This window comes from Trichoderma evansii (assembly GCF_050947405.1).
Source record: "Trichoderma evansii strain SZMC 28006 chromosome Unknown GGI43scaffold_14, whole genome shotgun sequence".
NCBI lineage: Eukaryota > Fungi > Ascomycota > Sordariomycetes > Hypocreales > Hypocreaceae > Trichoderma > Trichoderma evansii.
In genome coordinates, this window is record NW_028145192.1 from 227,310 (window position 1) to 239,372 (window position 12,063).

General features: G+C 51.8%; 4 protein-coding genes across 4 annotated transcripts; 2 read left to right on the forward strand and 2 right to left on the reverse strand.

Annotated features, from left to right (window-relative positions):
* The first annotated feature begins 3,314 nt into the window (after window positions 1–3,314).
* On the forward strand, window positions 3,315–6,422 carry GGI43DRAFT_87203 (uncharacterized protein). The gene has a single exon (XM_083210432.1). The coding sequence runs from the start codon at window positions 3,584–3,586 to the stop codon at window positions 6,296–6,298; it is 2,715 nt and encodes a 904-aa protein (XP_083059131.1). The 5' UTR covers window positions 3,315–3,583; the 3' UTR covers window positions 6,299–6,422.
* A 551-nt stretch (window positions 6,423–6,973) lies between these two features.
* On the reverse strand, window positions 6,974–8,426 carry GGI43DRAFT_385069 (Zn(2+) transporter YKE4; the record flags this gene model as incomplete). The annotated part of the gene is made up of 4 exons (XM_083203603.1): window positions 6,974–7,159; window positions 7,216–7,519; window positions 7,584–8,203; window positions 8,289–8,426. The coding sequence occupies 4 exons, from the start codon at window positions 8,424–8,426 to the stop codon at window positions 6,974–6,976; spliced, it is 1,248 nt and encodes a 415-aa protein (XP_083059132.1).
* Window positions 8,427–8,842: 416 nt separating this feature from the next.
* Window positions 8,843–9,960, forward strand: GGI43DRAFT_87229 (RNA ligase/cyclic nucleotide phosphodiesterase). Its single transcript, XM_083210434.1, has one exon. It carries the CDS (start codon window positions 9,194–9,196, stop codon window positions 9,923–9,925), a length of 732 nt encoding a protein of 243 aa, XP_083059133.1. The 5' UTR covers window positions 8,843–9,193; the 3' UTR covers window positions 9,926–9,960.
* On the reverse strand, window positions 9,961–11,903 carry GGI43DRAFT_87228 (transcription factor domain-containing protein). Its single transcript, XM_083210433.1, has one exon. It carries the CDS (start codon window positions 11,815–11,817, stop codon window positions 9,997–9,999), a length of 1,821 nt encoding a protein of 606 aa, XP_083059134.1. The 5' UTR covers window positions 11,818–11,903; the 3' UTR covers window positions 9,961–9,996.
* Window positions 11,904–12,063: the final 160 nt, after the last annotated feature.

The following is a 12,063-nucleotide window of genomic DNA, read 5'->3' on the forward strand; positions in this document are numbered from 1 at the left end:
CGGCACAAATATGTGATGCTGGACAAAAAGAGGCGAGATACGCGCCGATACCTGAGATCTTGGCGCTGAGGCGTTTGATAGTACTGTACTGTACCGTGTCGCGTGCTTTGTTTGCGTGGTGATCTACAGTTTGGATAACGTGTCGTCGCCCAGGGGGAATTGTAGATGGACTTGAGGCCGCTTACGGAGTATCTTTTTTGCCCGACTCGTATGGCTCCGGCCTAGGGCTTATTTGGTAGTGGTATTAGTCGCAAAGCACGTTTAACAGTCTATTTCACGAATGGCTCTCTGCTAAGACGTTGATGGTTCTTTACGTGTATCTCACACAATATAAGCGTAATACAACGCTAAAGGGCGTGAACTGGACAAAGACAAATCGTTGATGCAACCGAATAACTGGGGTAGCATCACCTCGTGGAGACGCACCTGTATGGACAACCGGGAGCGGGTTCGATAGGGCGCTAGCTGAGCCCCGGAGACCAGCAGGCTGGGTCGGCGCAAAGCTTCTTTAAGAGAGACTATTTGCTGGGGCTGAGAGAATCTGGACCGGAGGGAATGGCTGAAGGGCGTTGGGTCGATCTATCAAGGTACAAGTCGAGGTACGCGATTTTTGTTTGAATTTACGATTCGCAGAATTCCAGAAACCAGACCCGGGCAGCCATCACCAGTTCCTTTTGATAGCACCAGGGTACCTTTCCCAAAGCGGTACCTTACTAATGATACAAACCCAGTGCTACGGTAGTATTAGTGCGGCAACCGTTTCGTTTTGCAGGGCCCCGGCCGCATGGAAAATCGTGGAAGTCGAAATCGGAGCACAGACCTGCTATGACGTACTATCGACTTTGACTGCTCTGGCTCCATAGGCGGGGCCCAGCGACTCTCCCTCGTATCGAGAATATCGACTTGATTCCTTCCCGAGGAGCTGATCGGACGATGCCGGGCCAGGCATCGCTTGCTTGGCGCGCGGTTCCTCTTTTTTTTTTTTTGCTTCTTTTTCTTTTTCTATTCAATGCACATAATGCTTCTGCCCCATCTTTATGGAGTACCTAGGCACAATAGCTCAAATTACCGAGCTTGTTCGACTTGTCAAATTCAAGTCCACAGACGGTTTTAAATGTCTGACGTCATGTCAAAAACCGCGACTTTGCATATGATTGATTACCCGCACAGCAGAAGAACAACAAAAAGTACCTGCGAGAACATCTATCATTGATTGGTAGGTATATCCCCGATAGCCGGTCTCGGCCTGGATCAGCGCAAAAGTACACAGAGGCAGCGGCATTAGCGGCATTCGATAGGATAAAAGATAGGATAAACTTCGAGTAGGATCTGGAATATGCTGCTGCCTTACCCCAATAGGACAGCGCGCGACATTGCTGGCAGATACTTTGGCCGTCCTTCATAGGCGTATTGGCTGGCTCGTAATTTAATGTCGCAGTCTAGGTACTATATGGTCGTGGGCGCATGCGCTTCATTGCTCTACTGTATGCCCGGAGCAAAAAAACTGCAAATTTTTGCTCCCAATTGCTGGTTCCTGCTAACAACATGGGCAACCAGATCCCGGTACTTGCCTTGTTCAACGGTTTTAAGGAGCTGGCGATTTGCAGGGGAAGAGCTCCGTAAATGGCACAATTACATCATGGACATCCGCCTGAAAAGAGTCACTTCATGCAGGGCTGCACTTATAAATCGTATAGCCGTATATGCATATTATTCATCATTGGGCAGCGGGAAACGGGAAACGGGCCCTGCAAGCAGCCCGCCGCTTAGGTAAAAGAGCACATAAGCATACATGCATTGATGGAGCTGGAGAAAACGAAAAAGAAAAAAAGAAAACAGCGCTGAAAGCGGCAGCCCGAGTAGCTGGGCGTCCAGACTGCAGCCTAGCGCCAATCCGCCTGTCCACTAATCATCAATCCGTGTATCTCGCGTGACACTAGACATGCAGTGCCGGCCGAAGGCGTGAAGAGACTAGAGGGACTAGAGGGGTTACAGAAAATTCAGGCATGGGAAAACGCAGAATTAGGGAAAACCCTGCCATTGTTGCTGCCGCTGCTGCATGTGCTCGGGCTCAGTCAGCACGGCGCTTAGTGCAGGCCTTGCTTGCTAACGTAGGCTGAGATTTGACGTCGAACCAGGCCACCACTTAGTAAACTGGTTGCAGGGCGCGCACCCCTCAGCTGCGCGCACCCAATGACACAGAAAGAATCTTCGCACTGATTCCGTCCCGCACCCAAACGTGCTAGGCGGATAGGCTGCTCGGGCTCGGGCGGAGTCTAAAGTCGACGGCGGGTGGGGTTTTTGGGCTGATGGCAGCAGGACGATGGATGACGGTAAAGTGGTGGCAGTTTTCACGGCAGCCGAAGCCTGCTGGCCAGGGGCCCACGAGCTTGCCGAGGAGAGGTCAGAGGACGAGCCCCTCCTGCTCGGTTCGGCCATCCGACGAGTAATTCGCGCCTGTTGTGAGTCTATCTATGCTGGCCTGGCCATAGTATGGCGTTGATTTGATATCGTTCTCAATTCGGCCTCTTGCTGCTGATACACCCCCCCGTTCAGCTGCCCCCATCATCCTCGGCGGCATCCACTCCAGCAACGGGTTATTCTCGCCCATCTGCATAGGCTTGTTACCAAATTATTACGCCTACTTGTCTCGCACCCATCAGCCAGTGATAACCTAGTAGACTAAACATTGGCTGTTGCTTTGAAACGCCCTCTGGAGTTATATAAGACCAGGGCAAGCCTCGCCAAGAACTACTGTTGTGGCTTCTCTCTTCTCTTCCTTTTCTCTCCATCATCCTGTCATTGACTCGCCGCCGGTGGCCCTAAAGAGACAACCTCACTCATACAAGAGGAAAGTTCCGCGCCCTGCTTTGCCACAACCTCCTCTCGAATATACGTATAAAGCACCTCCTACATACCAATTCCCCCTCCATCTTGCCAGACTGCCAAAAATAGCCCCCCACGGGTCAATAACCAGCCAATAACCGCCCACTGAGAAACCGCAGCTCCCAGTCTCGACAGTTGTGGTGATTCGGTTCCACGTCATTGACGCTGAAAGCAACAAAGCACGCGGAGGCGAAAATACAACACAAAAGCTGACAACGCAAAACCTGTCAGGGCAGAGGTTTCGATAACATCATCGTGCCTGCAAGGGAATCACAGCGCCGGACCAATTACAGCGGGCTGCAGGACAGGCCTTCAGGCACTTCTGCCATTTTAACAAGCGCCGTCCATTTCGTAACCCCGCCAAGCAACCCCGCGACCTCCGGCAGAGTGGGATAAACCGTTGCCACACGTCGCTCGCTCGTCTCACTCACTTGCTCGTTGTGCGACTTTTACCGCTGTCAGCCAATCAGCCCAGATTCCGTGCAAGGTTCCGCGCAAGATTCAGCGCAAGAATTCCGCGGATATAACGCCAACAGCCAGAGCTACTTGTACCGCAGTGTCTGCGCTTCGCTGAGCAGCTACTCAGTCTCTTGCTCTCTTGTCAATCCTCTGATCAGATCCCTGCTCGAGGCAAGCCGGATTCGAGCCCCATACCTACAACTCATACATCGATTCTGCGCATATCCATAGCGTCACCATGCCGTCTACAGAGAGCGGGAGAAACTCCCCCATCCTCTCGGCCTTTGGCCTCCCTCTTCGATCCAATAGCACGAGAAGTAGCAGGCGGGCCAGTCCTGACCGTTCCGTGCCTCGCGATCAACTTCCCAAGAGCTACAACGCTGCCGGCACCAACAGCAACCGCAGCAGCTACCATCAGTACATGATGAATGAGACTCCTACGCCTGCGACGCCCACGTTGTCGGCGCTGTCCATCCCCAGCTCGCCTACTGCCCCGGCAGTCCACAGTGAGGCGACTCGCAAGATTCTGGCGACAATGAACGAGGGCGGCCGCAGGTCGGCACCAAGCTCTCCGCGATCCAGCATGGATAACTCAACCACGTCCTTTGACAGCGTGCGCAGCAGCGGCTCTGACTGGCCAACGCACCCATACGAGCTCAACACCATCGCCGAGTTGGACACACTGCCTATTGGCACTGAAGTCAACTTCCGTGGTCGTATTCATACCCAGCGCCAGCTCTCCAAGGCTCTCGACTTCCTTCTCCTGCGTGACCAGACCTTCTCCATCCAGGGTGTCCTGTCTAGAGAGAACATGGACATGGTCCAATGGGTGCAGAAGTTGCCTGCCGAGTCTCTGCTCCAAATCAACGGCGTTCTCAAGGCGCCCCCGGAGCCTGTGCGCTCTGCTACCGTATCCCACGCCGAGGTTGATATCCATGGCTTGTGGCTCGTGAACCCGGCTCAGAGCGCCCCGTTCAGCGTTTACAGACCCCCTGAGGCTTTGCGCAGCCGCATGTCGTCGCGTATTCTTGATTTGCGGCACCCGGCCAACCAGGCTCTGTTCCGCATTCGATCCCAGGTCTCTCACCAATTCCGCGAAACCCTCGAGGGCTTTGGTTTCGTAGAGATCAATACTCCCAAGCTCCAGCCTGCGGCCACTGAAAGCGGTGCCTCCGTTTTCAAGGTCAACTATTTCGGCCGCAAAGCCTTCCTGGCCCAGAGCCCGCAGCTCGCCAAGCAAATGTCCGTCGCCGCCGACTTTGGTCGTGTCTACGAGATTGGTCCTGTCTTCCGTGCAGAGAACTCAAACACTCATCGCCACCTTACCGAGTACACCGGTCTGGATATCGAGATGGCCATCGAGCATGACTACCATGAGGTTATCGATGTGCTTGACGAGTTTCTCAAGAATGTCTTCAAGGCCGTCTATGCCATGCCCGAGGTTGAGATTCTCAAGCAACGATGGCCTAGCACTGAGTTCAAGTATCTGGATGAGACACTCATTCTCGATTTCAGAGACGGCCTTCAGATGCTGAGAGATGATGGTCGTGAAGCTCCCGAGGAAGATTTGTCCACTTCCGATGAGATTCGTCTGGGTGAGCTTGTCAGGGAGAAGTACAACACTGATTATTACGTTCTTGACCGCTTCCCTACGAATGCCCGTCCGTTCTATACCCACAAGGACCCCGAGGACCCCAAGTGGACCCGATCTTTCGACATCTTTATCCGTGGCCAGGAGATTTGCTCTGGTGGTCAGCGTATCCACGATGCCGCCGAGCTGCGCGCCAACATGTCTTCTGCTGGCATTGCGGAAGACGGCATGGAAGAGTACTTGGCCGGTTTCGACCTTGGTGCGCCGCCCCATGCTGGAGCTGGTCTGGGTCTCGAGCGTATTGTGACCTGGATGCTTGAGCTCGGAGACGTCCGAAACGCCTCGCTCTTCTACCGTGATCCCAAGTCTCTTCCTGACCGCAAGCCTGCCTTGCCCCATCCCGAGGCCGACACCACCAAGCAGTACGCCGCACTCCACACTCCTCCCGTCGAGAAGCTCATTGCCAACTACGGCGATGCTTCCAATACCTCTTGGCTCGACGACCGGTTTGAAATCTGGAGACACAAGTCTGGTGCTGCCGTCGGATTTGTCAAACAGGACAAGTTTGCCATGGTCACTGGTGATCCTCTCTGCGATAAGTCGCAGTATACCGACGTCATCATGTCGTTTATCAAATATGTGCTGACGGAGCTCCATATGGTCCCAATGTGGATGCTTGTTTCGTACGACGTGCAGAGGATCCTGGCCCACGATTTGGGCTGGCGAACCCTCTCCTGCACAGAGGAGCAGCGTGTCGACACAGCCAGGCACCAAAGCCCTGCTGGCGGACCCAAGGCCCGCAGAGTCGAGCGTGAAGGCGTCAAGATCCACGAAGTCAAGGCTGATGACGACTTCATCAGCCGCGCAAACCCGCAAATCGAGGCCTGGAAGGCCAACCGCAAGGGCAAGCAGGTTCACATGACCGAGGTGCGTCCCTGGGTTGACATGGAGCACCGCCGCTACTTTGCTGCCGAGAAGGAGGGCAAGGTCCACGCCATGGTGGTGTTGGCCAAGCTGGCTCCCCGACACGGCTGGCAGGTCAAGTGGGCGCTTGACTTCCCCGGCGCCATCAACGGCGCCATCGAGATTCTCATCGAGCACGCTCTTTCGTGTGTCACCGGCCAGGTGACGTTTGGTGTTGGCGTGTCAGAGAAGCTGACACCCGGTGAGCATCTCCACGGCATTCGGGCTAAGTTCCTTGCCACCACTTATCGCTCCATCGTCGAGAGCCTGGGTCTCCGACGCAAGGCGGGTTTCCGATCCAAGTTTGGCGCTTTGGGTGAAGAGGTCTACATTTGTTATCCTAAGCACGGCGTCGGTTTGAGGGACTTGCAGCAAATCATCAAGTTTTTCCAGGATTAAGGGATTTCTTTTTTCAAAAGTGTTACATGGGTAAACGAGGGAAAGAGATGAAGTGATACCAAATGATACCACCAGAGAAAGAAATCTAGAAAAAAGTTGAGTGGGGAAGTTTGATAGCGATGGATCGTGCATGACACGCGGGGGTGGATAAGGGTTTTGGGACGGATGCTTTCCTTTTTTTCCTATTTCTCTATAAGATACCGATGTTTTGTTTTTTCTTTTTCCTTATTCTTCTTCTCCTCTCTTCGATCATGGAAATAAGCATCGTGAATCGAATATGTATAGACGGGGTGGTGGCGGATTTACCCTTTTTGGTCTTTTTTTTTTGGATGGTATAATGAAATAGCGGGTGGAAAGATAGTAAACATTGGTTATGAGTAGTTTTTTATTTATTATACATTTTGATGAATGGATATGATGCGCAGATGTCAAGTCTCCCAACATGAAGCCTCGTTTCTGAGAACTAGTATTACTTGTGACCTTTGCTTCCTCTTGAGCAAATCGGTAGATGACAGAAACTAAAACAATATCTTTGATGCTCACGACGTCTCAATCTATCATACATGTAGATAATACATTTTGCATGTGGGTCTCATCGAGCTTCCATATGCAGAGTCATCCAGGTATCTAAATCTATTCTCTATAGATTTCGCCTCTCTTTCTTTACTTCATTTTTTACTCATGCCATGAAATGTACAACATGATGCCCGCGCCAGCTGCAACGGCTGCGAACTGGGTAAGCGTCTTTCGCAGCTCCTCGCCCTTGTTGGGACCAGTCTCCAGCAGCTCTGGGATGACGGCAACAGTGCCGACGTATAAGAATGTGCCCGCGGTGAAAGGCAGTAGCATATCACCCCACGTCTAGCACAAAACTTATTAGTCAAGAAGAAACAGATGGGGATGAAGTAGAACTTTACCAGGCTTGTTCCCCAGAGACCTCCGTTTCGTGCCATTGCCTCGCCGTCAGCACCTCCGGAGCCGAATTCCTGAACAGCAATACCAATGAGCGTGCCCATAAGGGCGCCGATGGCGGTGACGAACTGGGATGCCATGGCGGCGCGCTTGGAAAAGCCGGACTGGATCAGCAGCGCAAAGTCGCCGACCTCGTGGGGGATCTCGTGGAAGAAGACGGCGACGGTGGTGGTGGCGCCAATGGTTGGCGAGGCGTAGAAGCTGGCGGACATGGCGAGGCCGTCGGTGATGTTGTGGGTGAAGTCAGCGCTGAAGAGCGAGTGGTTAATATCCAGAAATATCATTGGAGGCAGAGAGTGTACTAGAGACTTACATCAAGTTGAGGTAGCCGCCGAGTTTAACGCTGGGGTTGATCTCCTTCAGCTTTGACTGCTCGTCAATCTGAGTCTCCTTGTTGCCGCCCTTCTTCCTTGACTTGGCCTCGCCCTTGACGGTGTTTGCTCCGGTAGAGAGGCCAACATCTGCCGTCCTTTCATGTTTCTCGTCACCATGCGAGTGTCCGTGTGAATGATCGTGACCCTCGCCACCCGTCGCGATTCGCAAGCCCTTATCCATTGCCACAAACGTCATGAAGCCAACGAGGATGCCCAGACCGAGAATCAAGTTGCGGTTCGGCTCGACAAGCACAAACTTGGCCCTGTCCGGCTCGTCTTCTCCGACAAAGATCTCGGGCAGCAGGTGGAAGAGTGTATCTCCGAGCAGACCTCCGACTGCAAACGCCACCATGACGGACAGCGAGGAGGGATCGATGTTGGTCGGGACAAGGGCGAGGAGGAAATTGGGCGGGCCGGAGATGTACAGCGTGGCGAGCAGCGCATTCACGGCGGGCGAGCCGGGGAAGAGCACAGCGAAGAGCTTCTCCGTGAAGGATGAGGGCGCAGCCTCAAAGTGAGCCAGCTTGGCGGAGTTGAGCTCCTGGACAACGGGACATATCTAATGTGTGTAGATTTTCCAGTTAGTAAAACCTGTGTGCTTTGCCATACAAGCAGAATAAAAAATGATTGTCTCGCTACAGTACCTGAAGTCGGCCATCAAGCTCCTCCAAGCTAAGACTCTCGATAGCAGCTGGGGTCTTGATCTGCGACGCCGCCGCACAGGCCGCCAGCACAAAGACGCATGACGCAATAGCGGTCCTGAGAGCGCTTCGTCGAGCCATTGCGTGAGAGATTCGAGGAAAACAGGCTCCTCGTTTTTCAATGGGGCTCTTTTTTGCGAAATGAAACAGACGATAGAGCTGCTATCGCTGTCGTGTGATGGGGTGAAAGAAAGACACGAATGCCCCAATTGGAGTTGGATAAGATTAAAAGACCCTGGCACGTACAGGAGCTTAAATCAGCGGGCTAGGCTGGATGGGGCAGTGTGTTTGTTTACTAATTATAGCACTACAGGCCATGGCGCCTAATAAACGACATCTGGGTACGAAGAAATAATGAAGAAAAATTATAGGCGATCAATTAAGTCGTATTTAAATATATGGAATTCTTTCAATTTCCACACGCATCAACTATGAGAGCAGATGCCAGATGGCAGAGGATATGCAATATGTAGTCAGCTCCACAACTGGAAGCTGAGGACGCTACAGCAACTTATAAGAATCACAATGTCCAATCTTGGTCTACAAGAGTCAGTATCTATATATTAATATCATGCCATTGGTTTATTACCAGTATTGTGGCGTTGCATGATTAGCTGTTTTAAGATTGTCACACAGCACTTTACAGCAATGCAATCCCATGCACGCCTTATCTACAAGCGACGACTCTATCTCTTAGCGACGTTCTCGCGATCCAGCCCACGTGCCTCTTACAAGACCACAGATTATAAGTACTCTTGAAAGAACTCTGGAGTTGATACGAAACATTTCCTTTCTTCCAATTCTGCCAGTCAAAATAACACTTAGTAGTATTACCATCCAAGACAGCAATGGCTACCAAAACAACTGTTACTAAAGAGCGCCCACCCTATCCCCGTGGCATCCCTTCCAAATTCTCATCCGATGGAGTCCTTCAACGCTTCCCTGGCATCACCATGATCTGCCATTTACCCGCAGACTCCCCTCTCCAGCCCGGCTTAAACGCCATCTACGCATCGCTGAGCTCTCACCCCGTCATATCCAAGCTCATCCACCTCTTACCCAAAGACTCATGGCACATGACTGTCCTAGATGGCATTCACGGTGACAAAATTACCCCTGGAAAGAGACCTCCCGGATTCGAGGAGCGGTCACTGGAAGAGGTTACCGAGGAGTTTTCCCAGAAGCTAAGACGTCTAGGCCCAGAACTGGAAAAGGAAGGCCTGGCACCTCCGTATAAGATGAAAATTCGGGGGTTTGATAAGGCCAAAGTCGGTATTGGGTTGGAAGTTGACGGAGCCTCTGCAGACGAGGAAAAGCGTATACGACTGCTGCGAGATAGACTTGCTGATACGCTGGGGCTCAGACGACCGAACCACGACACGTATGGCCTCCACATCACCATGGCGTATCTGATGAGATACATTGAAGGAAAGAACAGAAAGATGCTCAATGCCCTGTTTGAGAAGCATCTACCAGAAGTGCAGCTGGAGTTTGAGCTCGGGGCAGTAGAATTCTGCACGTATGAAAACATGTATGCCTTTGCAAGGCTTTTCTATCTCGGAGAGAGCAAGACTGAATAGGATGTTGAGTTGGTTTAAACTCACTTTATATCAAGTATAGCAATACATACACTCATACCATGAATAATTTCTTACAGAAAAGGAGGCGGCACTCCAAAATGCCAGATGCAAAAGAATTTAGTAGTAACTCTTCTCTCCTTCCGCAGCTGCGCTTCTGACAACTCTCTCCCAAACGCAGCAAAAAAGTCACTCCGACAGATGGGATTCTTGATCCTCTCTAGCCTCTCCACGGCCCACTGATTCTCGTCTCGATCCATACACTCAATGGCGTAGAGGAACAACGGGCGAAGATAGCCCGGTTTCAACTTCAATATGCCCTTTTCTTCTTTATGAGCATTCCAACCCCCGTCGACAATCTCGCGTATTCGACGCATTGCCTGCCTTGACTCTGTAAATTCAGATACGGGGTCTCCTAGAACACGCCCGATCTCGATAAACTCGCCGTGATATGCTGCGTGGCACATTCCTACTAGGGCAATGATGGGATCAGCGACTTTGCTCTCCAAGTGGGCGCGCAGGTCTTCTGGAGTTTGGCGCTGGGCAGCAGAGCGAGTCTCCCAGAGATCATGCAGCCGTGAAGTGATGTGGGTGATTTGCTGGGTCACGTCTTTTTGATCGACTCCAGTGGTGCGTGAACGGTGGTAGTGCGTCAGTTTCGCGATTTCGCCAGATATCATCTGGAGACGAAAGTAAAAGTCGAATATGGGACTGGCGATCATCTCGTACACATGAGTTGATATGTCTTCCGGGAGCTGGTTCGATGGCACAGCCAGATTAGGCATTGCTGTTTCACTACAGCCAGAGAAAAGATTGCAGATACGATCTGAGATGAGGCCCATGCCTCCTCCTCGTATCGCTGTTGTGTGAAGCAGTCTCAGCCAAACAATGATTCGTATGGCAAGTGAAGAATGAAGCGACTGGCTCTGTGTCCAAGCATCGAGTCTTTGAACAAACTTCTCGCCCGGCTCTCTGAGGAGAGGATCTGTTTCGTAGTACTGTATGCTTTCAAATAGACTCAAAAGAAACGCTGTCACTAAGACAACGTCAAAGTCTTGAACTACATCATCCAGCAGCTTTTTATATGCCGACCTGGCAGATTTATAAAGGCACATGGCCTTGGACAGTGGCAGGCTATACATCTGCCCCTTGTAAAGTGTAGAAAGGGCCACAATCGCCTCTGCCACAGCTTCATTACTCGTCCCGATCTCGGCAACTTCAGCCTTCATCCGACGCCAGTTTACACCGTCAAAAGGCGTTATCGCAGGGCATTCCACTTGATCAATGAAGAATGCAAACGAGAGTGGCAGAGACACTTCGCGGGTAGCCAAAACGTCAATCGTCGTTGTCAGTTCTATATCTCGCGATATCAATGTCGAAGGCGTAGCCGGTTCAAACTCGGCGTCGTCTGCCGTGCGAGACGTGCCATCTTGGCGTCGCAGGGCCTTCTCTAAGCGAACGGTGATGTCCCTGATGGAGCTATCCGGAGATAGAAATGGATTCTTTGCTGTATCCCCGGCAATGTTGGAGTTGATACCGCCTTCAATGGAGATCCCACTCGCAAGAATTTCATCTTGCTCTTCAGATGACGGGCTGGGATACTGCTGCGAGGCTAATTCCACCTCTTCAGACCCTCTTGATCCAACGTTACCTGCAGGTCCATCCGACGTGGCCTGTCCCAGGGCCTGAGATGGCGGATATTGATACGGATACTGTCGAGCTTTCCTCGGTTTATACACACAGCTTCGTTTCAGCCTCGTACAGTTCCTGCAGACGGGCCGTAACTCATCGCATTTGACTTTTCTGGACCGACATGTAAGGCAGCCGCTCCTAACACGACCGCGGTAGCTCGACTGCGCTCCAGAGCTGGAGCTTGGAAGGTCTAGTTCCTGCATGGCATAGCTGCAGATTTGAATCCAGCTCTTTGTCCCAAGTAACTCATCTCAACCGGAGAGGTTCTCGCTGGGATAACTGGGAAAACAAGAGATGGAAGTTGGATCATACATCTGCGGTGGTACAGTCACGAGTCATCTTTAAAAGAAAATGTAGATTCATGCATCACATCAGCTCAGCCATGGCCTAAATCCATCCAGAGCCTCTTAAAAAGGCCAAGGAATGAGATTGTGAGGGGTAAAAGCAGG